The sequence below is a fragment of the Polyodon spathula genome, chromosome 1 (genome assembly GCF_017654505.1).
Source record: "Polyodon spathula isolate WHYD16114869_AA chromosome 1, ASM1765450v1, whole genome shotgun sequence".
Lineage (NCBI taxonomy): Eukaryota > Metazoa > Chordata > Actinopteri > Acipenseriformes > Polyodontidae > Polyodon > Polyodon spathula.
Genome location: NC_054534.1, coordinates 67,641,072 through 67,666,834, shown reverse-complemented (window position 1 = coordinate 67,666,834; position 25,763 = coordinate 67,641,072). Strand labels below are relative to the sequence as shown.

The 25,763-nt window shown below is 36.2% G+C and overlaps 1 protein-coding gene across 4 annotated transcripts in view; it reads left to right on the top strand.

The window, feature by feature from the left end:
* Window positions 1-25,763, top strand: part of lrba (LPS responsive beige-like anchor protein) — a 283,887-nt gene that overhangs the window by 84,354 nt on the left and 173,770 nt on the right. For 3 of the 4 annotated variants that reach the window (XM_041260260.1, XM_041260269.1, XM_041260252.1), the window contains exons 28-34: window positions 341-448; window positions 723-894; window positions 1,149-1,554; window positions 8,417-8,589; window positions 11,412-11,478; window positions 11,908-12,041; window positions 14,850-14,911. In XM_041260260.1, coding sequence (XP_041116194.1) covers window positions 341-448; window positions 723-894; window positions 1,149-1,554; window positions 8,417-8,589; window positions 11,412-11,478; window positions 11,908-12,041; window positions 14,850-14,911 — 1,122 coding nt within the window. Of the gene's footprint in view, window positions 1-340; window positions 449-722; window positions 895-1,148; window positions 1,555-8,416; window positions 8,590-11,411; window positions 11,479-11,546; window positions 11,619-11,907; window positions 12,042-14,849; window positions 14,912-25,763 lie in introns of those variants that run through there. The other variant, XM_041260278.1, reaches the window with a different exon arrangement.

Genomic DNA, 25,763 nt, shown 5'->3' with positions numbered 1-25,763 from the left:
AAATGGGACATGCAGATTGCAAGTGCAGTTTATTTGTAATGTATACTTATTAAGTGTTCTGTTCTGTAATTGAAATTTGATTTCCGTGTTACTGTAATTTCAATAAAAACTGACAATATGCATTTGGCTTAGACTCCTGATAATTCGAATTACTGAGAGTATGAATTTCTTTGCTGGTCCCTTAAAATTCATGTTAATGAGTATCTGTGCTCTGCTGCTTTACATTTAAACTGAGACATGATGATTAGGGTAATAAAGCAAGTATTTGTTGGAGCACTTTTTTGTATTCTGTATTAATACCAAGACTGTTTGACATGGTAAGTTTTTTGCTTTCACTTAGAGCCCAGTGGATCTTGTCTCAGGTGGTATTTCACCTATAAGGGATCTTGATCGGTTGCTACAAGACATGGATATTAATCGTCTACGTGCCGTGGTCTTCAGAGATATTGTAAGTTCTAAAGAGCTTCAGAGTTTTCAATACTTTCCTCTTTTACTTGCTCCTAACCATTATCTAAATGGTATCGTATGAATTTGTATGCATGTATATTAGCACAGGTTTACTTTTTTCAGAACTTACATTGTTAAAGTAGCAGATGAGTTGCAGTTAAACCTGTAGTGTAGGTTTAGTGCCTGTGTTGTGTGGCGTTGTGAATTGATATCGCATCTCCAATCTATAATTACATCTCGGATGTGTGCACTACCATTGATGTTTTCTTTTCCAGGAGGACAGCAAGCAGGCCCAGTTTCTAGCCTTGGCTGTAGTGTACTTCATTTCAGTGCTCATGGTATCGAAGTACAGGGACATCCTGGAACCTCAGAATGAACGGAAGCCTTCACAACGCAGCCAGTCGGTGAAGAGCACAAAAAGCGGGAGCGATGTGGCTGCATCTATAGGTTACTAGTGCATAATATGTTCAGTTAAATAAAAAGCAAACGTAGTAGCCAGTTACTAGTTCTAACCAAACCTTTAACTGTCTTGCAAAAATAACCAGATATAATGTTTTTTATTTCATGTTTTTGACAGTTGTCTTTTGTTTGTTTAAATTAAAAATAAAACAAATAAATAAATAAATAAGGAAATACTTTGTGGATGTTATAGTGGCTGATGTCATATCAAATCCAACATGTTTGTTTTTTCTTTTCTCTAGAGCTGGATAAGGGTGGTGGTGCTGATTTTGAGAATGGTTCTTCTTTACGGAGAAGGGATTCTGGTATTGGAGAGGAGCAGGCTTCCATCGCTGCCAGCGAAGTGAAAGCTGCGGCAGGGCCTGGGACTGAGGCTGTCATCGCTGGGCCCGACGCCATCAGTGAGGTGCTGTCCACCCTGTCCACTGAGGTGAAGAAATCCCAGGATTCCCTAGAGCAGGAGAACAAGATGTCCTCTTCAGCATCTGCTGCCAGTCAGGGCAAGAAAGTGAAGGACATACTGCGCAGTCTGGTCAGCATGCCAGCTGATGAAATGGTAGTCGACCCAGCCCTCCTTCCTCCAGCATTCTTGGGAGCTATGGGAGATGGTGCTACAGATAAATCTGTACAGTTCAGGTCGTTTGACAGGTAAGCCTTTTTATGAACTCTAGACACAGTATCTCTTGGTATAATCTTGTTTTATGTCATTAGATGCAGCTTAACAATGCAGATTGTAGAAAAAGATGAGTAACAATGCAGAAGAATGAGTTATCGTTCCAGATCGTGTGCCAGCAGATAAAGCACTAGTTTTTATTATGCTTTTTTAAAAAAAATTCTAACCTTTTTCTGCTGGTTTGTTTCTTTTTGTTTCATGTTTTTTTTTATGACGACCATATAAAAATGGTTTGTTATATTATATATATATATATATGATATATATTATATATATATATATATATATATATATATCTATATATAATATATATATATATATATATATATATATATATAGATATATATATCTCTCTGCAATTTCAGTTGATGGCTTAACATCTGTCATTTAAAAATAAATAAATCACTACTTAACTGATTTTTAATTTCCTTTTCCTAATTTTAAACTATTAAATGACCTACTCAGATGAAGTCCTGCTTGTAAAAGCATGTCATACTTGGTTATTAAAAAAAATAAATACAATAAATGAATTTATTGTAACAATTATACTTTTAGCATAAGGAAATTAAAACTACAAAAAAAAACTAAAGTATCACTTTTCAAAAAAATGTTCTTGACCGTACATTGCCAGCAAAGTCTAGAAATGTGCCCAGTATGTGTTGCTCTAGGAAGCGCTTCCTTTTCAGAATGTCAGTTTTCTTTTCAGGCCTGTTTTTTCATCTCATCCTTTGTGGATTGTGAGTTTTTATGTAAAAACTCTCCTTAGAGTTAGAAATATAAATTCTCATCCCTGGGGAAATACCAGAGTAGTATAGTTTAGTGAGATTTTGTAGGAGCAGACATCAAGATGTGCTATAGGACAGACCTGGGTCTGGTTTGCATTTAAAATATTGTTCTGTGGCAGACTCAAAGCTCTCTAAGCTAACATGCATTTGGGAGAAGACACCTTGTTAACAGTTGTTCTCATGTTAGTGGAAAAAGGTACTCTCTTGAAAATCTCTGGGAATTTCAAGACATCCCTCTGATCCTGCGTTTATCTGAGGAATGCTTTGTCAGAAATCATAACTCTCCTTAAGGATTATCAACCCTGGCTTGCCAACCTCACTGGAAAGCATAAAGTAACAGCTAAGCAGGAGAAGCTTGCTGGGTCTGCTTGTGTTGGAGTTCTTTTCAAACAACTAGATGTGTGATTTCATTCCCATGCTGAATCTAATAGAGGGATCCACACAGATGGCTAGTAGGTGCCAAGGTTTATCATGATGGCTCTCAACTCTTGTCTGCTGCATCAGCTGTTAAGGCTGTTTTTCCCATTAAACCCCAGTAGCAAATAAGGTGGAGTACTATCTTATTTTCTTTTGACAGTCCTGCATAGATGCAACAAAAACAAATCTCTATTGTGCTGCATTTTACTGTTTCCAACTGCATACTCAAAATGTGTTGCTCATAATTACAACTACTGTTTTGGAGTTGTGACTCATAACATATCTGTTATATCTGTGCCGTAGGATTGTTCATGAATACAAAGTAGGCAGGACCTTGGTTTAATGGCCCATCACTACAATACTTCCAAGCAGTATTCTGAGCCTTTGTTTGTTGATGTTTGGCACAGTCCTCTACAGAGTCATGGCCTGCAGGACCTGGTGGTCGTTGGAGGTCTCGCTTCCATGTATTGACCAGGACCAACCCGTATTAGTGTCTTAAATTGTAGATACATTAAATCTTCAATTCACTACTTGTCAGTATCAATACACCGGCATTTGTGAAACGTACAATCTGAGGTATTCAAGGGCACATAGCTTTAAATGTCTTTTTATGTATGTGTTGCCTTTCCCCTTTTACAATCTTTACAATCATTCTGCTTGCTTGTGATATGAGAAGAGAAAAACAAAGAAATTAAGTCAGTACTGGAGCAACTGAACTGAGAACCAGTCTAATTGTAAACCTCATATAAAGGTAAGGAGGTGAAAAGTATTTGCCCTAAAATGTGAATAAAGGCTGTTGTACTCTGCCTGTTGTATTCGACTGAAGTTTCATTCTGTTTGTTGTTGAATCAGGATGTTCCTGCTTTGCTTGTCGAGGCTCAAAATGACAACCGACAGTTCTGTTGCGACCATGAAATATTTTAATGAGCCACATTTTCTTAAACAAGGAATTTAATCTGTATAAATACACAGCTCCATCACAAATGTTATTTATTCAGTTTTGTGTAGTTTGATACTGGCAAACACAGCTTTAGCAAAGTATGATGGAAGTAAATATTAATATTTACTAGGAGAGCACACAATACTTTGTCATGATGCCACATACTATCAAGGTCACGTTTCCATGAAATAAATTCTGGTCTCAAACCTAGATATTATATGATTGGGCTGTGAAATCAAATAGCTTTTAAACAGACCACATTTTAGTAATCTTTGTACGAAATAAGCTTTAAAAAAAGGTGCTTACCAAGGTCTTATCTAGCATTTATTTCACTGGTCCCTCATCTCTTGAATCTTTTGGTTGCTTGCTTGTATTTTTATACTTCAATTTGGAAGAGGTAAGATGCGGACAAAACTAGACAAAAATATGTTGCAACTTCCTGGTACCTAATCCTTTCATGTGTTCAGAGTCACTGCCATGAGACCACGTGTCCAAAAGCAAACTCCCAGGATGCACCAGTTACATTTGCATAACCTTAAAAAAAATAGCACAGTACAGTGCGACTATTAATAATGTTTTTTTTTTTAAAAAAAGGTAATAAAGGGGGAAAAATATTTTTTAATCTTGGCTAGCACATACGTCCTACACACCTGTACTACTTTTTTTAAATCCACCAGTTGAGGTAGAACACTCTTGGATTATTTTCCACTTTAAAAGACATTTCCTTGTCCTAATTTTAACACACCTTGGAATAAACTCATGAGCCAAATACCAAGGCCTAATAGTTTCAGTGGAAATGTTTCATTGGAGCTAATAGAGTTGGGGAACAAAATATAGTGCCACCATAGCTCAACTCATTAATATGTTGACACATTTGGTACAGTATCGGTTAAGTTTCTAAATAATTAAATGGCCAGAATCCAGATGCTTTGCTGTATTGCTTGGTTGTACGACAGTTTACTTGATGAGTGATTAATTGATACAGGCGTATTGCTTACTGTTACACCAATTTAGAAAAATAGTGAGAGAACAGATAGACCCAACATCAAAAAAAGCCTCATGGAGGGAGGGGGGGGGGGGGGGTTGATTGCAATAGATAAAATTAACAAGCAATTAAAATAAAAACAATGTTGTGCTAACGTTAGGAAGTGAAAAAGTCTGTGCCCCCCCCCTCCCACCCCCAAATTATGTTGCCAAATAAATGTAGGTGCTTAATGCTGATGTTTTAAACTTCTCTGTTATGCGCCAATGCTTATTATAATACACCTCACCTAGAGTATTGTAGAAACACATTCCTTTTGTTAAGTGGAGTTTAGAAGCATTTTGGAAGTCAAAAGCAAGACCTTCAGCTGGGTTATTTTTTTTTTTTTTTGCAAATGTAAGTATTTAAAGGCCATTATGGGAATTCATATGGGATGCCTTTGTAGCAGAGCCTGCAGAAGATATAATTAAGTAAATATCCAGTTAAATGAAGTACATTTAGGCTTATGGGTAATCTTACTAGGTAATTAAAATGAAACACTGCTCAGGGAGTGCAGCATGCATTGGCGCAAAGCTTTACCTAATTAGTAGGATCCTTACATTTTTACAGGTACAAAAAATATATCATTAAAAGAGCCTTTCATTCCATCTTAATGAGATTTGTTAAGGATTTGTTGTTTAGCGCTTTATGTACTCTGCTATTACAGTGAAGAGCATCTGTTGACATCTGGACAGGCAGCTTTGCAGCTTTTTTTCACCACTTGTGTTAAGTACCAAACATTCAGATTAATGCGGTGATTACTGTTAATGCTGATGGAACTGTCTTGTTATTTTTCATGATTTGGACATAAAAAGACAAGTAACTATAAATACGCGAATGCAAGGGGTGCCAGTATTGTAGCAGATATGTATATGTTTGGGATGTGACCATACAGTAACAATGCTATGTTGTGTTTTTATTAGTGATTTTAAAATAAATAAATAAAAAAAATCTCAATTTAAAAAATGCTATCTTTATTTTAATTGCATATTTAATGATACAGTTACTCACTCATTATTTGGTTCATCTCATTTGTTCGTTTTATTACTGATGTTGTTATTATTATTATTATTACCTATAAGGCCTTACGTCGTCTTGAACCTTCTTACCTTCAAGATCTGCTGACCCGGTATGTCCCTGGTCATTCACTGAGATGGAAAATACTAATCTTCTGAGAGTCCCTAAAATTAGTTTGAACTCTGTTCGAGTCAGGGCTTTTAAGTTATAATTAGGGCTTCTGATTTTCGGTTTTAACCGATAAAACACCCGATACAAATAAAATGCAGTTGGTGGATAGCCAATAAACACCGGAAAAAATTGTGGAAATGGTTCCTGTATTCACGTTGACGTTACCCTTTTCCCATTAAAAAATAAATAAAACCTACTACAAAAATAATAATAAATATATTTCCCAGTGCTGGTGGGCAATGTCCTCCCTTCCTGACTTGTATCTATCATTGATTTGTTCTGAATACTTTAAACCTGCCCCAGCTACTGAGTGACAGCACATTCCTACATTTCTGTTGGAGACTCTGCTTGCGAGATTTAAAACGAGACTACAATCAGGACGGAGGGTTGTTAGAGGTATTTAAAGCTGTATTACAGTTAAGTTACGGAGGATTTAAAACAGAATTGTGGCAATATGTGCAAAAATGCCTGCACACAAAAACCCCAGATGAATGTGCCAGTGACCATAGGGATTTCGTTGTGGAAGACAGCAAAGAAAAGAAGGTACAACTTAAGTGTGCAAGTACTGTTGAGTTACTATACATATTTTGACACACAAAAAAAATGGTTAAGCATTTTGGAAAGTAACCGAAAACACTGATTTCATACAGTATATCAAAAATGAAAGCCCCGAAAAACAAACAAACAAAAAAACCCCATAAAACTCAAATAGCTAAAAATAAGCACCGAAAAATACAATTAATGAAACCCGAAAAACAGAAGCCCTAGTTACATTGCCCCTGATCTGTGGAACTTGAACTCAATTCATAGCAGGAAAGCTAGCACAATTTAATCCTGTTTGAAAACATATTGGTTTGGGCCTGTTTATTTGTAGCTGGATTGTATATTAGACACAGGTTTTTTATATTTATTTTGTAAAGCTCCCTTGGAGGTGCTTACATGAAGTGCACTATATAAGTGAAATTTGTATTGTATTGTCCTTCTTCTTCTTCATAATAATAATAATAATAACAACAACAACTACTGCCAGACAGTTTTACAGTTCCCAAGCCCCAGTACCAAACACATAAGCAATTACTGGAAGAAGTGGGTTTTAAGCAATTACTGGAAGAAGTGGGTTTAATTCTTGGTATTTGACAAGTTTTGAAATCAGTAACTTCACTATGGTACGTATTGGTGAAAAAAATAGTAGTTGACCGTTTTATTATCCTGAACTGTGCAGGGATTGGACTCCAAGTGTATGTAAACAATGGCCCTCACTGGGGCAACACTAGACAGTTAATCTGTTTGAATTTTCTTTCAAGTCCTTTTATATGTCTGTAAAGCCGTCAGTCTGAAGGAGCCAGTTTATCAGGAAAGAGATTAATAGAGATAAGTCAATTTAGTCCTTCATGTTTGAAGTGACTTCTTCATTTACACATACAAGACCTTCCAATGCCACAGACACATGCTCTTGTCTTGCGGTGTTTAGCACTTGTAACACTCAGATATATATATATATATTATATATATATATATATATATATATATATATATATATATATATATATATATATATATATATATATATAGAATTATGCAGGTCATAGGTATTGCTCTCTTCCATTTTGTTGTGCTAGCTTGATGGCATATTGTAGGACACTTTCTTTGACAAATCCATAAATGTTTTATATCAATCTGTAGGTATGAGCATGCAAAACTGCATGTATAAACATATACATTACATAAAACAAAAGTACCTGCAATAGGAGTAGAATTTCACTAATGAGAAGAATATTCTGTATAAAACAGGTGATGCAACTTTCAGAGTGATTCTTTTGTTACATCACTTATCACTGCCTCACATCAGCTGTGAGAGATAGAGACACTTATTGCAAAGTGGGATTTTCTATTTTTATTATTTTTCCTGCACACACTTCCCCGCCCCTCTGTTACCAGGGGAAGTCAGGAAGCAATCGGCACAGAGCACAAACAAAATACATACTGATAAAAGCCCAGTATATTAATACAAAAATAAGTTTAATCGCCAAAGAAATTAACGCTTTAATCCCAGAAATTAACTGATTGATTGAAAGCCCTAGTTTTTTTTTTTCTACCTTATGTAAGGGTTGGACGATAATGAAAGTTTTAATTGTTGTTTTTTAGCAACAAATTAATTCAGTTCCTGTCTCACATACTCTGCCTACTTTCACTTGTTGTCTATTTAAACTAAATGTTCTCTCACATAGTAGAGTAGAGGGGGGCAGTGAATTAAAGTAATTTCCTGATACCCAGTTTAAATATGTGGCACTTAACACCCCCTCAGCATCTCTTTATGGAAAAATCATAGAGAGACACAAAACATCTCGGGTAGTAGTGGCACTGCACTTTTTTAGCTTTACATGACTGTCAGGTGATTATCTATTTAATAATTATTGATAATACCACGACCATCAACTACCGTTTCAACCTTCCCTTGTATTCATTTTCTTTACATTTTGTTTCAGGAGTGTTGTGGTAGCTCCAAAGAAGGCAAGCGGAGCTCCGTCTTTGGCGGCTAGTACAGTAACTGCTGCCACACCAGTCCCTGCTACTGCTGCTGCTGCCGTCCCGGTTAATAATGTCAGCGTGGTCTCCACATCGGACTCGCCCCAAAGCACAGCAACAGAGCCAGGTGCCGGTGAGTTACTGATGGGTGTGGGAAGGTGGTTCATTGGGTATGTTTATCACATCTCTGATTGAATGTAAAAAAAGTGCCAATCATCTGTCTTCTCTCCAAAATAACAATAAAAATCAGACTGGGACAGAACTGATGAAAGGATCAGACCTCAGATCAAAGCTCTCTTGCATCAAGAGGTTCTGGACTCGAAACTTTCTGCCGTTACTTTTTGTCGTTGTTGTTAATATGCTTAACGAAGGAAGTGATCGTCAATGTGTTACTTGAGATAATCAGTGTTTTAAATACATTATTTGTTCTGACTTATAGAAGTGGTGGGAAACTGCAGCAAAGTGGTATGCAGTGCGCAGGTGTACAGGTGATGCAATGCGTAAACAGGTGACAAAGAACAAAGTTCACGGTCCAAACTATTCTTTGTTTAATTTGTAATCCAGGTCGTATTGGTGACCAAAAATAATAATCCCAGGCAATACATAGCAATGTGTATCGCACAGTTTAAACCACAGGTTACAGTCCTAAAATAATAAACACAGTATAAGAGAAGTGCTAGTTCATGATGGCCTATAACATTCTTGTATGTAGCACAGCAAGTTTTCTGCATGGTTGCCCTTGCAGTTCACTTGGTGCTATAAGTACATGTCTGGTTAAACATTGTAGGCAAATTTCACAAAACACTTTCATACGCTATTTTTTTAAGTATGTAAAAAACAGTTGACAACAGCAGCTACCTGCTAACCAAGCAAAGTGTAACTAATATTGTACACTAATTAGCAATCTGTCCCGTTCAACAATGGTTCAGACTCATTCTTCCGTAGTTCGGGGATATCCCACTTGTTATCTCACTATAACTGTGAATAAACATATTCCTAAAGAAAGGTGGACCTTTCCTAATGCTCTAGTCACCTGAATGATTGTGTAGTGGTTGTGGACTGCCAAGCATCTTAATAAAATTTCCTGTAGACCCTTTTGCCACTTTGCTACTGCACAACTGTGCCTCACTGGGGCCATACCGAGTCCGCACGGTGCAGTTAAGGCCTGGGTTGTTTTTCCACTGCGTGCTGCTAACGTCACACGCAACCAAAGACAGCTGTTATTAATTGCTATTAATTAACTTAGTTTGCCAAAAGATGTGCAAACAAATGGTGTTCAAAAATTAATAGACCAATGGTACAGCTGTATCTTGTATCGCTGTATTTTCTAAATATTTAAGAATTTCTTTAATACAATTTTGTGTTTTTCAGTGTGCGAGTTAAGTGTACCATACCCACGGTTTATGTCCGTTTGCTTCAAATCGTTCTCGCTCGACTCAACAAATAGCTAGTGGAGAACCACCCGTATCTGTACCGTACTGAGCCTTCATGGGCCGGATTTGCCAGTGGAGAAGGGGTAATTGATGGCAGTGGTTTTTTAATGCTGACAAACAAACTAGTAATGTGAAAGACTGAAACATCATGGCGTTTACACCAGAGAATATGCAAGGATGCAGAAACGTCTAGACCTTGAATAAAGGTTCTGTATCTAATCTATACTGATAAGTGTGAAAGAACTGGAACATGCCACAAGTATCGAACACAGTTAAACTTTGGTGATGCATTTAAATAATAACATTACTGTATGTAAAATGATATGTGGTAATATTAAAACAATAGCAGTCTAACCTACAAGTACTCCATTTTAGCCTGATGTTGCAATTACATAATTCATGGACAGCAATTAAACTGTATATAGTGAAGTTATATTTATGTTCAGTATTTCAAAGGTGGACAGGACACAATGGTACGTATTGCTAAAATTAAAAAAAATATTAGTTGTGACCATTTTATTATCCTGAACTGTGCAGGGATTGGACTCCAAGTGTATGTAAACAATGGCCCTCACTGGGGCAACACTAGACAGTTAACCTGTTTGCATTTTCTTTCAAGTCCTTGTAAATGTCTGTAAAGCCTTCAGTCTGAAGGAGCCAGTTTATCAGGAAAGAGATTAATAGAGATAAGTCAATTTAGTCCTTCATGTTTGAAGTGGCTTCTTCATTTACACATACAAGACCTTCCAATGCCACAGACACATGCGCTTGTCTTGCGGTGTTTAGCACTTGTAACACTTTCACTGCAGATGTTTTTTTGAAACCCGCCATACGTTATTACTGATCTTTGGGAGTGTCTGCCTACCCACTTATCTAGACCCTGAAAGTGAAACATTGGAGGTTCTGGAGGAGAAAGCGTGAAAAGGCTTTCATCTTTGTATTGACTTTAGACGTCTACCAGTAAGAGAACCACTATGGAGGTCTTTATTACTGTATTTTATTTATTATTTATACGTGTCCGTTAAGGTGAATGCTCACAATTTTATTTATATATAATTTTTTGATTTTAGAGTTATAATATTTTTTAAATTAGATTTTGTTTTATTTTTGATTGCCTCAGATCAGCAATTTAATCAACTATGGCTTCTAGTAACAAACTCGCTTCTCTGCCCATTATTTTCCCAAGCCATAGATATCTGGCATTATAACCCACTGTTGGTTGGTTCTCTGAGCCTCTGGGCAATACAATCCATATTTGTAGAACATATTCATATATAGGGTTAACTATATTATCCATTGTTAGTTCTATTATAAACTCCATGATTGTGTGTCATATAGACAGATGGCCAATACTGTGCACAAAGACTTGTTATAAATAAATAGATATTCGAACTATTCACTGCTAACAAATCGCTGTATATAATGAAAAAATACATATAGCACACATTCATTTTGCAGTAGTATTGTTTAAAACCATGATCCGTCGAGATGTTGTAATAGCATAATTTTGTGTTTGATACAGGAAGTGCAAATCTACCATCTGTTCCCACAGTGTCCCCAATGACACAAGATTCTGCTTCAAATATGAGGTAATTCAGCTTGGGCTAACGCTTTGTCAATAATTTTATTCAGAACAGTTTTCCAGGATTTCCAAAGAAGTCAAGTTATTGGTGCTTTCTTTCATCTCTTAACACTAATCCTAACCTAAAGATGTCATAATATATTTTCAGTAAGAATAATTAATATTTTTAGTATTAGTAATCATAGAGAAAATGTGCACTCTTAACATTTTTTTTTTTACTAGAAATGGCAGCTCATTATTTTTTTTAAATCAAATTTTAAAACCCAAACAACAATATTTAAAATATGTTGTTCTGTTTGTTAATTGAACACTGCTATTGATAGCTTTTGGCATTTGTATAAAGAGAGGACTGCTTCAGGTTTTATACATCAGAGTGAAAAAGGCTCAATCTCTTCAGATGCCGGGCCGTCTCTGACTCATCTCTTGATTTTTGCAGCATTTCTGAAAGGCTTGAACAGACCCTTGAAAAGGCTGCCCCTCTCCTGAGGGAGATCTTTGTGGATTTTGCTCCCTTCCTTTCCCGTACCCTTCTGGGCAGCCATGGGCAGGAGCTGCTCATAGAAGGTACAAGTAAGTCTTCCGTTTCTTACCCTCGCATTACTCTGGTATTATTGATTAAATGTCATAGTTTAGTGTCATAGTATAGTGTCATATCAATGACGTGGCTATGGCAGGAATGTAAAACATTTGATTGTTGCTTGTAGTAGTTACAACCAGTCGCTTAAACACCCCTTTTCTTTCATTAGAAAGTTGCCGTTGTTCTTTGTTGAAATTAATGTTGAGCTTTCATATTTTATTGTGTACTACTCAGTTAATCAAACCCAGTATTGTAAGAAGTTGCTTGTATTCATAACGTTTTTCAAATCAAGTAAGCATATTTTTGTATAAAACAATGACAATAGAGTTGCAGCTAGTGTCATCTTACTTAAAGGCACTCCAACTGAACTCATAAAGTTATTTAAAGTAAGCTACAAACGTGGCAGCGGACTGTCTCTCTTTACCGCACACAAGAACTTCCAGACTTAATGCAACTCTGAGATTTAAAAAAAAAAAAAGAAATTTTTAACTAGAGGTATCGGCACTATGACTGGGGCTGTGCCCTGGCACAAATTAAGCACTGCAAGCACGCCCCTTACCTACATATGATATGGTGACGTGGCATGTTGACTTTAAAACCACACCCATGATAGTGCTGCAGTAATGGTATAGCCTTTCACACAGGCAGTTATGACTGTTCAGTGCCATCTCAGAGATGGCATAAAATATGACGATGGCGGTATAGGCAATTCACACAAACCTGTAAGCTGCTTCAGTGACGGTTCTGAACCTTCATAACTCCTCTTTGTAAAAGCACCTTTAGCCTTGCAAACTCACTCTATTCCTGTGATGTGTTCACAACTTCTAGGTGTGTAACTTTGACTGTATTATTATTACTTTTCATTTACAATTTATTGACATTTAAAGTAAAGTTCCATTGCTTCAATAGAAATTGTTTTAATTGTATTAAAGTCTTGGCATTATCTGAGCCTGTAGAATCTTAATTGGCTGTTCATTTGAGAACTTGCCGATTACAAAGAAATCACATTGAGTTAGCTGACCTTTCAACTAGCATTGCTGAAAGGCCACCACATGTGATGTCTTTGGAATCAAGAAGTACTCAAAAGGAGCCGTCAACTAGGATTCTGGATCATGATAGAGAAAAATGATCAATATACAATATTGGAGCTACAAATCTCAAACTCTCAGAATGGTTGTAAGCATCAGATTTTTACCTGTAAAAAAAACTAAAACCTGATTAAAAACATGTTGCAAGACAGGCAGAGGCGTCCCTCCTATGGATGCTTAAATTACAATGTGCGGTATGCTTCACGTTCTACGTCTGATAAAAATGCCTTCTTGCCTATTCATTGATGGTAACCTGAAAGTCTAAATTTAGGTGTGGGAATTGCAAATCTAGTTTTAATCTCAAGAAATCCTAAGAAACCTACCTGCGTACCCTTTAAATAACCTTATACACTGTCAGACAGTTTCCTGTGTCATAACAGGGGAGAGAAAATACATGTAAAGATGAATAGCTAAAATTGTTCCTGACCTTGCTAGACATGGTTTACAACTTTAATTATTACCAAAGTCTTGTCAGTATTCTCCATTAAATACTATATGGATGTATGCACTGTATGTAACCGTGAATCAAATGTAATAACTGGATAAAATAGCCTCAATTCACCACTTTGATCTCACAATGTAGATCTGAAACAAGTGCAGACCTTTTGATTCTGACAGCCCCACTGGCGGAGCGTATAATCTAAACTAGTAGTCTTTCTTGTAAATGAGCCCTCTGAACGGGCTGTTTTGGGATCCCACCACGAAGGCACTTGGTAATAAATGGCACAGTTTTCAAGTGTTGGTTCTTAATATTTTGAAGAACCTTTAGTAATCAAATGTAAGCCGTAAACCATCTAGAGTATCTTTTTAACTAACTGATTACAGTTCTGCAAAGGTTTTATAGAGAATGGGGTCATGGGTCAGAGTACTAATAAGAGTGTTTGGGATGTCTGCTGCCACCATACAGAATGGAAACTTGATTGATAGCTGGAGGGCTGAAGGGAGAGAGTAACTGAGAAAGCAAAGGTCATGGAGCCATTTCCCCTCTCTGCATAAATAATAACCCCCTCGGTCCAAAACCACAAAATGCAGATATGGATCAATAAGACATATGCGCTGCACATTTGTAGCTGTAATACAAGGCAGAAACATGTATTAGTTTACAGTAACATTTTGTTGGTTCATTAAAATATCAATATTTCTGGATCTGCAGATGCTGCAGATTAGTCTGGTCTGTGTTTTTTTGCACTGTTAATTTTTTTAATGAAAGCCGCATGGAAATGTGTTAGCTCTGCAATTGATATCCACCCCCCCCCCCCCCCCCCCCCCCCAAAAAAAAAAAAAAAACACACCATATATATGTATATATATGTATATATCCCCCCAAGCATGTTTTGTACTATTTTATTGTTTACAGAAAGCCATGTTACACCAACATAGTTTTAAAAATATTTCTTCTGTGAAAAAATGTGTGGTTCTTTATAATATGAACAGTATTTTAACTTAAGTATTTATTTATAGGCCAACCATTCAATATAATGCACAAAACATTCTATTACCTTGATTGGCTCTTTTCTCAAGGAAATGAGTACTGTGGAAGCTGGTTTAAAAAAAAAAAAAAAAAACTTTTATGATCAACATATCAGCCAAGTGGTCTTGACTTTAGAGTAATTGATTACATTACATTGTGGTAAGGTAAGGAGCGGAATGGTTGTGCAGAATAGGAGGTTATTAGGTCACCTTCCTTTCTTTCTTTCTTTCTTCTCGTTTCAGGTTTGGTCTGCATGAAGTCCAGCAGCTCGGTTGTGGAGCTGGTGATGCTGCTGTGTTCTCAGGCAAGTCAATGCTGTACATGACATAAAACAGACCTTTAAAACAACAAGAAGCTCTTCATTTTGTTCACTGCTTTTAATATAGCTTTTCTTTCACGCTGGCAGTAAAGCAGCTGAATTACAGCTCTTGAGTTATATGCAATAAATAAAGAGAGAGAGACTATTACACTGGTTATCTTTCATGGACACTTTGAAGCCAGCCTTTGCCTGTCAATAAAACCCCACTTATTACTTTAAAATAATGTAAAATAAGATATCTTTAATGAGAGCTATATTGGTCTAGAGGTCAAGGGTTTCGACCCATTTAAACACCTTTGACCTTCATTTGCAGCCCTGGTGGTTTGCTTGCTTGGCAAAGGATAATGCAAAATGAATGTTTCTTTGCATAGATTCCTTTTTTTTGTTTGTCAGTGTTTCCACATTTATTTAGGTAATGCTGATGGGTAATTCATGAATACAAATGAAAGAATCTTAGCAGGTGTGAAAAAAAATCCATACTACATGTTGTCAATAAAATGCAGTAAGGACAATGGCTACAGGAGATCACACCTAATCACAGTGGAGTTGTAGACGTTAGCTATATGGTGGCAAATACTATACTCCATATGCACGCAAAAAAAGGCTTTCTTTGTTGTGTATGAATGTAACCTGTGTGCTTAAATAATGCACACATTACAAAAATAAAAGTACAAAGGCTCGAAATTGTGAAAAAAATACTTTTGCAAAGTGCTTTTGTCAGTTTTATTTTAATGAAAACATGCTTTCCCATTCTTTTTTTTCCCCCATTTTATCTCAAATTTTTCACAGTAGTTATTCTCCAACGGTAATCTACAGAGATTACACATCAGCTTTTGTGTTATTTGCTGCATATATTTGGGAAGCTGGAGCACAGGAAAGAACTGAACCTTGGCATCCAGAAGGGAGAATAAATGACATGGTCTAATGCACCTATTTGTCATATCTGTCAGGGTGTTGTTTAATGCTAATCTAATCAAACTGAGAATCTGGCGATGGCCGCTGCTTGAGCCAAAGCTGCAAAGTACTCCAAAACATGAGGCTGAAGTTCCAGTTAAAAAGGGGGACAGAAAATATGGCGATGATTGCTTTAATAAATCACAGAAAATACATTCTCTCACACCCGATGCAAATGTAATTATACAGGGGGGGTGCTCCACCTCAAATAAAAAATGGATAGCGTCTAAATGAGCCCTTATTTATCCAGAGATAAATTACATACAGACTGTTGTGCTGTGATAATTACATTTTATGATTTGCGTTTCGCGTTCTTTGAGGGGATCCGATTAGACGCAGAAGTGATTTATATCACTATAAAGTGAACTTCCTTCCATTGCAAAAAGGCTGAAGAGATATGGAATAAGATATCAAGTGGACATGTTGCAGATATGGGGAGGAGACTAGGCTGAGTTTGATTGATTTCTTTTTCAAGTAAGATGGGGTGGGATGTGATACGATCTCTCTAAATTTGTAATTAATTTCCTCCGTGAGATGGAGTGCGTCCAGTGTCAAAGATCAAGGGATCAGGTCAAAAACTTGTTTTTAATCATTGCAAATTTGAGAGATGTATGCACAACGACGTCAGACTCTTGTTGAGAATTGGATTCTAAACTGTAGTTTGATAGTGCCAGCTGAAAGGATATGTGGCCTTTTGCAATTAAAGATCAATTTTGATTATGAACATAAACTGGTGAAATGTTATTTTTCAGCCCACTCTTGTGCACTGTATTGATTCTTATATCTAACTTCAAAACTCTAGAATAAGGATCTTTTCTTAATGCCACTGTCTGAATGTAGTCTGCTTTGTCAAGTGCAAGCTCTACTAGATGAATAGTAAAAGAGGGGCCAGTGTATTTAAACACTGTATTATTAACCCAGTCTGTCTTAATTCACCATGTCATTTAATAACAAAGCAACCTACTGCTTAAAGGCTGTAACAATAAATAAAAATGATCATGATTTTTGTGGCAGGCTACAAAAAATCGCTGCCCAAACATACAGGTTTCAATTTGATGCACTGTTAGAAATTTCACATCGGCCTGTACAGCATCTTTGGCTGTGCATAAAAGTTGACTTCCCTTGTTAATGAAAGACTGATGGTCAATTCTACCATAAGTTGATGTCAAATTTGTTGGTTTTCTTCAGTAGAAAAATATCTGGTTGTGATAGTATAATATACCAATACGGTATAACCTATCATACCAAATCCTGTAAGATACGATACACTCTATTAATCGGTGGTCCTCTGGCTTGAGTCATTTAGAGTGTCACTAGATGACTGGGCACCGCTCGCTGGCGATGTGTATTTCGATCACCTCGAGTGAAAGCCTGATGTGCAGTTGCAAGTCGGTTTAATTGTTTTCGTTCCGTGCTTGTTCTTTTCATGGAGTCAGTGGCATTGAGCAAACCCTCCACGAGTAATAAATGAAAGTATGAGGCTTTAAGCCAGAATGGAAGGAAGACTTTGCTTTTACTGAAATAAACAGTGGTAAACCTGGGTCTCATCTGCAACAAATCACTTACACACTGTAGTCTGTACAAAGCGAGCAGCCTCAGCGTCATTATAAACCAATTGCAACACATTTTCATGACTCAAGCGAGCTTTGTAAGGCATGGAATATCGCTCCTGCCAAACGTCCTTATTCAGATGAAATAAATAAAAAAAAAAAAAAAGATGAATCAGTAATTTTTGTTGTTTTGATAGAGAATTACAATAAGAGAGAACACAATATATACAAATGAACTGTGTACAAGACAGAATGCAGCAACACAGGATCTGCTAATCAAATAATAGAACAGAGAACATACAAATTAGATCATGAGATGTACAGTATACTTACGGAACACAGATGAAATTAATCTTTTTATACAATTGGAGTGTTGGCACTAGACTAGAGAATGGATGTTTTAAATGTTATATTACAGGTCTAACATTAATATTATATTTACATATCTTACATCATGAGTAGGTATTGTAATCCCTGTTCTTGTGTATTTTGCTGCCATCAAGAGATAACTACTGCACAGAGTAAGTGCAAGATTCCGTTACAGTGCTAGTTTTTTAAAATGTCTTGCTCAAAAAAAATTCTTGCAGTATGTGTCTTGTGGCTCTCGGCCATATGAAAATTTTGGTATGTGGCTTGTAGGGTCATCCACATTTTATTATTGGTCTAAAACAGTAAATTCAGGTCTTAGTAGGACAAAATGGAGTTATTTGCAAATAAAAAAATAAACAAAATCAAAAACAGAACAGACAGTGTGTTTTGGATGTATATGAACAGGAGGCTGAGCAGTTTTTGGAATGCTGTTGCCAAATACTGTTTTGCAATAATTTTCATGACACACTTATGAACCTGACATTGTTCATTTATAATGTCTTGATATTAATAAAGCAACTACAATCTATTTAACAGCTCCCTGTGTGAGATTATATATATATATATATATATCATCTCCTAAACAAAAAACCTTCTGCGCATTGCAATGCTTAAATGTTCACAAATGTGCTGACTAATATAAGGTAATGTCTATAAAGAAAGCGATTGTGTCTCTCTCAATTTATCCAACCAGCTGGGAATGTTCCAACAAACCTTTATCCTTCTGATTCAGGACTGCAGAGAGAACCTGGCCACCTGATAGAAAACTAAAAGTAAAAATGCGACGTGGATCAGAAATGTTTTTAAAATGTTTTTATTCTTTGTTCACCAAAATAAATAAAATCAATTGAATCTTGGAAAGAGTAGTATGGATCATTAAGAAAAATCACAAGGTGTTCTCTCTGCACTCCTGAATCAGAAGGATAAAGGATTGTTGGAACATTCCCTGCTTTTTTCTTCTATCTCTTAAATTGCCACAAAACTTGATCAAAAGAATTGTATTTTATTTAAACCCGTTTTGCTGTGAGTGTGTCACATTGGCATGACGTACGACAAAAGAGGTGAATATTCCCAAAATTTAACACCATTTCTTTAAGACTTCAATATTCATGTGCATTCACTGCACTTGCAGCATGCCGAGATGTGGCTGTAAAAGTGGAGGGTTCTCAGCTTGCATGTCTTATTGGTGTTCGCTGTAGGCACATTTGAAGTTATGCCTAGACTTGCCAAGGCTTAAGGGAATAATGCTGTTGGACATTTGGAAGCTGACAAATCTCAGTCCACTGTGGCACGGTGTCTTGAGTGTTTCCCAGAGCACTGTAGGATGACTTTGGCACAGATACCAGCAACGTGGAACAGCACTTGACTGCCCAAGATCTCTACAAGATCTGCAGTACCAGGAATCTGTAGCATTTCCAACCTGACTGTCTGTCAGAAACCACCTACGGGAGGCAGGTATCCGAGCAAGAAGGCCAGTTAGAGAAGTGATTCTTACGCAGCAACATCGTCGACTACAACTTCAGTGGTGTCATAATCACATGGCACATACAAAGATGGAGAAACGTAGTGTTCATTGATGAATTCAGATTTCTGCTTCGACATGCAGATGGAAGAGCCCGGTATATAGCTGACATCGTGAACGTTTTGCGGCCGACAGTGTGCGACTGGTTGACAGATTTGGTGGTGGGGGTGTCATGGTGTGGGCGGCAGTCTCAGACAGTGGCAGAACCAACTTTGTTCATGTTCAAGGAAACCTGGCAGCTCAGCGCTATTGTCATGAGATCATACAGCCTCATGTGATCCCATTCATGAACCACTTATGTCATTTTCCAGAATGACGATGCACGACCGCACACAGCCCGTTCCTCACTCAGAACAATGTTCTGAACCCCATTGAACGTTTGCTTGATCGATGTGAGAGATAGTCACCCCAAGCCACAAATGTTACAAGGACTTTTCCAGGCACGTGAGCAAGAGTGGGTTGCCATTCCCCTGCATGTTATCCAGGCTGATTCGATCCATGAGCAGATTATGTCAGGCCGTCATCACTGCCAATGGTGGGCATACCCGTTACTGATTTCTCTTGAACTTGAACTTTGTTTGACCTTTGAAAGGGACTTTATTGAATGTCTTAATGATTTCTGTACAGGTTAAGGTTCTTTGGAACTGTATTTTACTATGTAAAATGCTGTACTAATGCTATTAAAAATAGCCTTCATCCACTAATTATATATATTTATATATAATTATTATTAGTGGATGAAGGCTATATTTACATCCTGAGCCATTTGAAAAAGAAACGCATAATACTGCAGTACTGATGTCAAAATGGCATTCATCTAGAAGATTGTACTTGATATTTGACTACTGTGCACTCCAACCACCTTCAAAAAAAATGTCTCATTTGAAATCGGTCAAGTACACCCACAATTCGTGTTTTTTAGGCATTTAACAATCGTCCTCCATCACGTTAGGACCAACCAAGCAAACAAGACAAATAATCTTTGACTCTGACAGCGACTGAAAGAATAAAAAGCATACCCCATTGGAAGACCTTTTCCTTAAAAATGTTATTGTTTTTGCAGTTCATTATCTACCCAGTTTAATTCACCGTTTCTGAATTATCAAAAATATAATTATATTTAAGGTTCTTTAATATTGACTTAGTGTACGTTGTTATTATTCATTAAATTCACTTGCAATTTGAACCTTAACACCTGTTTTATTTTCTCTCTTATCATAGATAATAACCATGTATTATAAAAAATAATAGATGGGCTATAGTGAGTTAAAGGAAAATAATTCAATCTCGAGTTTCTGTGACTGTTTGTTTATAAACTACTTGGCCTCACGGTCTCATAGTTTATGACGTCGCATAAACCCTAGATGGAATTATTTTCCTGTAACTCACTGAACCCAATCTTTTATTCTCTCTCTTGATTGAACTAGTTTTCTATTGAAAATCTATATCATCAGTATCGAAATGGACTAAGCCCTTTCTACATAAAATATTTTAATATCTTAAAAAAAAAAAAAAAAAGAATAATAAAAAAAAAACAAGAATACTGTCTTAAAAAAAGTACTGTTTGTTTTGGTTGCTGTTGGTGTATCATATATAACCTTATATCACAACACATTGGGTTTACAGGTAATAATAAATGTGTCTTCAAAGTGCACTTCCTTATTAGACATGATAAATATCATTTTTGAAAGCCTCATCATAACATTGAAGGCCACTTTAAAAAGCTTCTATTTTTGCCTGTCCTAATTCAGTCTGACATCTTTTCCAATAACACCACCTTAATTCCAGGTTTATAGCTGAATTTATAACTCTGCATTCTGAAGTGCATCATTTTAAAATTGGTTTAAACCCAAAACATCTAATAAATAAATAATGCATAGGGCTACTCAGTAGTAGAATTTCCAGACTAGAAATCATTTAATCGGATACTCAATAGTCCACTATCTAAAAGAGCTGTCTGATCAATCTTATAGTAGCTGCATTTGTGTCCTGTAAATCACATGTTATTGTCTGAGCTGTCTACCAGGTCATCTATTCTTTTCCCATTTATCAGAAATGCATCCAGTACACAGAAGAAAAAAAATAGCTAGAATGTAGTAGCTGTAGACTGGCTTAATTAAAAAGAGATCTGAGATTAATTTAACATCAGCACTTAAAAAGCTAGATTGCTGGAAGAATTTGATAACACAATTTGATATATATATATATATATATATATATATATATATATATATATATATATATATATATATATATATATATATATATATATATATATATATAGCCAGCCATTTGGATAGCTGGATGATACAGTAGTCTCTGGTGACCACATTTTTTTAATCCTGTCTCAATTGAGAAAAAGTCACAACATAAAACCCCAGCATAATTAGAGAATGACATATTAAAAGCAGCAGCTCGCTTGAATCTTTCAAAGGGTCCTGTTACCAATATATACTGCACGCCTTTGACTGTAAATGCACTTACAAATTCTCGTTCCCATTTCGTTATTATGCTATGATGTTATAAATCTCCTTTCACTGATCTGATTTTGTGTCCTGTCTCTAGATTACAGTTTACTGTGTGATCTACACTTATGCATTCTGCGGGTATGTGCTACTACCTACTGCTGGAAAACACTTTACAAATGTACATATATAGTTTCTGCTTTTAAGAGCTTTGTCTGAGGATGAGTGAAAATAAGAACTTTTTAGCCCATAACTTATTTGAAAATGTAATTTCTGTGTCGATGGATTAACAATATCCTCTTGCTAGTAAATTTTATGTAGCACTGTATTTGAAACTTGGCTAGACAGTCCAGCTTTAACATTGATTATATAGGAAATATGGCTTAATTTTTTTATTACAGAAAACCAACTAAGGTAAAAAAAATAAAAAAAAGTCTGTTTGTTAAGCTAATACATTTTCATCTCATATAGAACTAAATTTAATAAACGGGTTTAACCTCAAGATGTCCTGCCAGGAGTTCATATGATTACTTGAAGTGATGTTATCTTAAAGAAGCACCCTTTCTTAATCAGTGGTAGAAGTATTTGTGTTCAGTTTGACGATGGTATTTGTGGTCAGTTGTATTAGCTAAGCTCTGCAGGTTTTACAAATAAATGATTTACACAGACCTGTGCTATCTCTATACTAGATTATTTAATTGGAATTTGTACTGGGTATATCCCTTTAGGAAAAAAAAAAAAAAAAATCATACAGTGTTAAGTAACCAGATTATGCTGTGTTTTTGGAGCTATATAATTGTATATTATTGATCGTCCAAGTTCATCGGGGCAACCCTTGCCATAATACACATAAAAGCTTATTTTTCTTTACTTTTAAACAACAGTCGTGTACAGTTGGAGTTTTTGCGTAGATAGAAGACATTAGAGGTTCATGATTTCTCATTTGTTTTAACGTTTTAACAAGCTGTTAACTTTCTAAATGTACGTTTTGTGTTTGAAGCCAGTTAACCTGTTTAGCAGATGGTTACCTTCTACTGTAGGGGAAGAGGGCTTTTGACTTCCCAGAGTACTTGGCTTTTCATGCCCCTTGACCTCCAGGCCAAAAAAGAGAGCAGTGAGGGCACAGAGTTTAACCTCCTTCTGACACGGAGCATGCAGCCACGATAGGTTCAAAATCAATACTCAGAGTTTGAAACGCTAAGGTTTTGACAGTGAAAAATTGTCTGCATTGTCTAGCCTATTTACGGCTAACAGATGAGCATTGCTTCCTGTACCAAATGCATGAAACTTTTTTCATACCCTCTTAAATCTTTTACTCAATCTGCCCCTTCATATACCTTTTAACTTGCGGTGAAATAGATCATCCAAAACTGCACAGGCTTCAGCATTTTATCCATAAGACATCTGTTGCCTTGAACTCCTCTTAAACTTTTGCAACTTTTTAATATATATATTTTTTTTACTGATTTATAAAAGGTTGGGGATCAACAGCAAAGGTAACAACCATGAGTATTGCAGGTGTGAGTGAAGGGGAAACCCTCACTGTGTTATAACAATCAACCTTGCTATGTGGTCCCAAGTTCGTGTTTTTTTATTTGTCTAGTGAATGGCAGTATTTTAATGCCTTGTAATCATGTATGCCCCAAACCTTAGGGTTTAAACAAACCAAATTAATTTATTCAATATAAATTAGCACAGATTGAGGTATGTGGAAATGGAGCTACAGCTATGGCCAGAAGTTTTGCATCACCCTTATTTCATAAAGTCAAGTGAAACCTGCTGAATAATGTTGCGTTAACATAATGAATTACATACCGCTTTATAGTTTTCCATATACTTAACAAAAAATTACAAACGATCTGGCATTTCGAAACCTAACATGAAATACCATACTACTGTTATGGCTTTCAGTAGACACTTGCAGTATCATTTTGTAGTTTCTTTTATTACGTGATGTTAAATAAGACCTAAAGTGTGTTCTTTTTATAGTATGTGTGTGTGATTTATTTTTTATTTTTTATTTTTTTTTCTGTTGCAATCTTCAAATTCTAGGTAATGCAAAACCTTTGGCCATAGCTGTTTCAGAACTTTTATTTTTAAACAGATTCGAGATGCAATGCACTGTTGAGTATTACAGAATATGTAATTGTTTTAGTTTTTCTACACAAATACACCAATCGCCAGTTTTCCATAAAAGGGTGGCATTCGTTTCAATGTGCATTTAAGTTTTTGATTTCAGGGCTGCAGTTCCATGCAATATAAAAAAAAATGTATTGAGAAAACATTTTTCTCTTTTATGATTTACCTGTACAGAGTTTCCTTTTTTTACACCATTTAGAACTGTTGATGTTTGTGTGAAATGAGATGTACAAAACTTACTGTTGGTCAATGTTAATTTCTAGGGCTCCTACATGCATCTTGAATGTTTTCTTAATATGTTTTGAAACAAAACAGCTTTTTATTCCATTTGATAAAGTGACGCAAGCTTTCTACTGAAGCTTATTAAATCTGTGTGTGTTTCGGTGGAAGATTGGAGGTAGCTCTAAAACTGCACTGGCGGAACAAACTAATTGGAAATCGGAGGCTAAAAGCTCATCACCTTTGTAACGATGTAGAGCAAACTACATAACCTTCGGTGCGTGGAATGCAGGCACATTTGAGTAGAGTAGTTTTGTCTTTTCTGTACAGCCAGAACGATGTCCTGTAGTTTTAAAAAAACGTACACACAAGGTTCATGACCAGTTGTATGTAAGTGGATTTTTTTCAATTAATGGGGCAAGTACACAGGTACCCTGTGACTTGTTCATCTTGTCAAAAGGATAACATCATGCTGATTTCATAACAAATTCAATGAAATTGTCAAGTGTGGCAAATCAAAAACAAAGTAATATGAACCGGCTCTTAATTCTTCAAGCTCCCTGCTGATAGGAGCTATACATTGAAATGGAACCCTTCCTGACAGGAAGTGGGTCTAAGAGCACAGGGAACTCCTAAAATAGTGTGTTTTTAATGTGGCACCCAAATGTTTTACAGCTAGGCTTTTTAACTGAGGAAATAAAGAAGGAATGGTGAACACTGGTAATATTTGTGTGCAGTTTTAATAGTTCTTACAAAATTGTCTGTCTGGCAGGCATAATTAATTGCAAAAGATATACCTAAGTGTACATTAAAATCAGATATTACTCTAATGTCTTTTATTGGAAGTTAACAAAGAAAAACTGTCAAACCACAACGATTAATATATTTTTCATTTTGTCTTATTGAGCCACTTTTTTGGCCAACAGAAGTTATATGTACACATTGTTGTACTCAAAATTATTGTGTAATAATCTGTATGCGCCCAAACATCTGCATAATGCCACACTGCTATGTCCAAAATGAGTGTTCTCGAGCATCTCTTCTGAGCCAAAAAAAACAAGACTTCCGCGTGTACCCTCACATGTACTCTGAACGTACCGGCGCATGCCCAATGAAGCGTCGTATTAGCTATATTACCTCTGTGTGGAAACACACTAGTCTGTGTGACAAACATGGTCTGTCTAATTTTCCATAAGGAAGGAACTTGTGCCTGCTTTCATTTTGTATAGTTGACATCTTTCACACTGTACACGTTTCCTTCACATGTTGTATTTTTATGTATTATTATTATTTAATGTTGCATTTAATAAAACAAAACAAAACAAAAAGTCTATGTTTTGTAAGTGGTTGCGGAGAAAAGAAAACCCAAGACGGAGTTGTTCTCATTTCAACTAAAGAAGAGTCCTACCCACAATTATAGCAGCACTGTGTGTTAGTTCAGTATCCGTCCCCAAAGTCTTGGATGTAGCTCCATTCGGAATGTTTGCAGAATGGTCACATATAAAATAAAACTGGCAAATGAGATTCAGAAACGATGTATTTCCTTTCAGAATGAGGTCTTTGAGGATGATCAGACCTAAAATAAATACTTCATTTTTTCATCCTTCGTATTTGGTTTT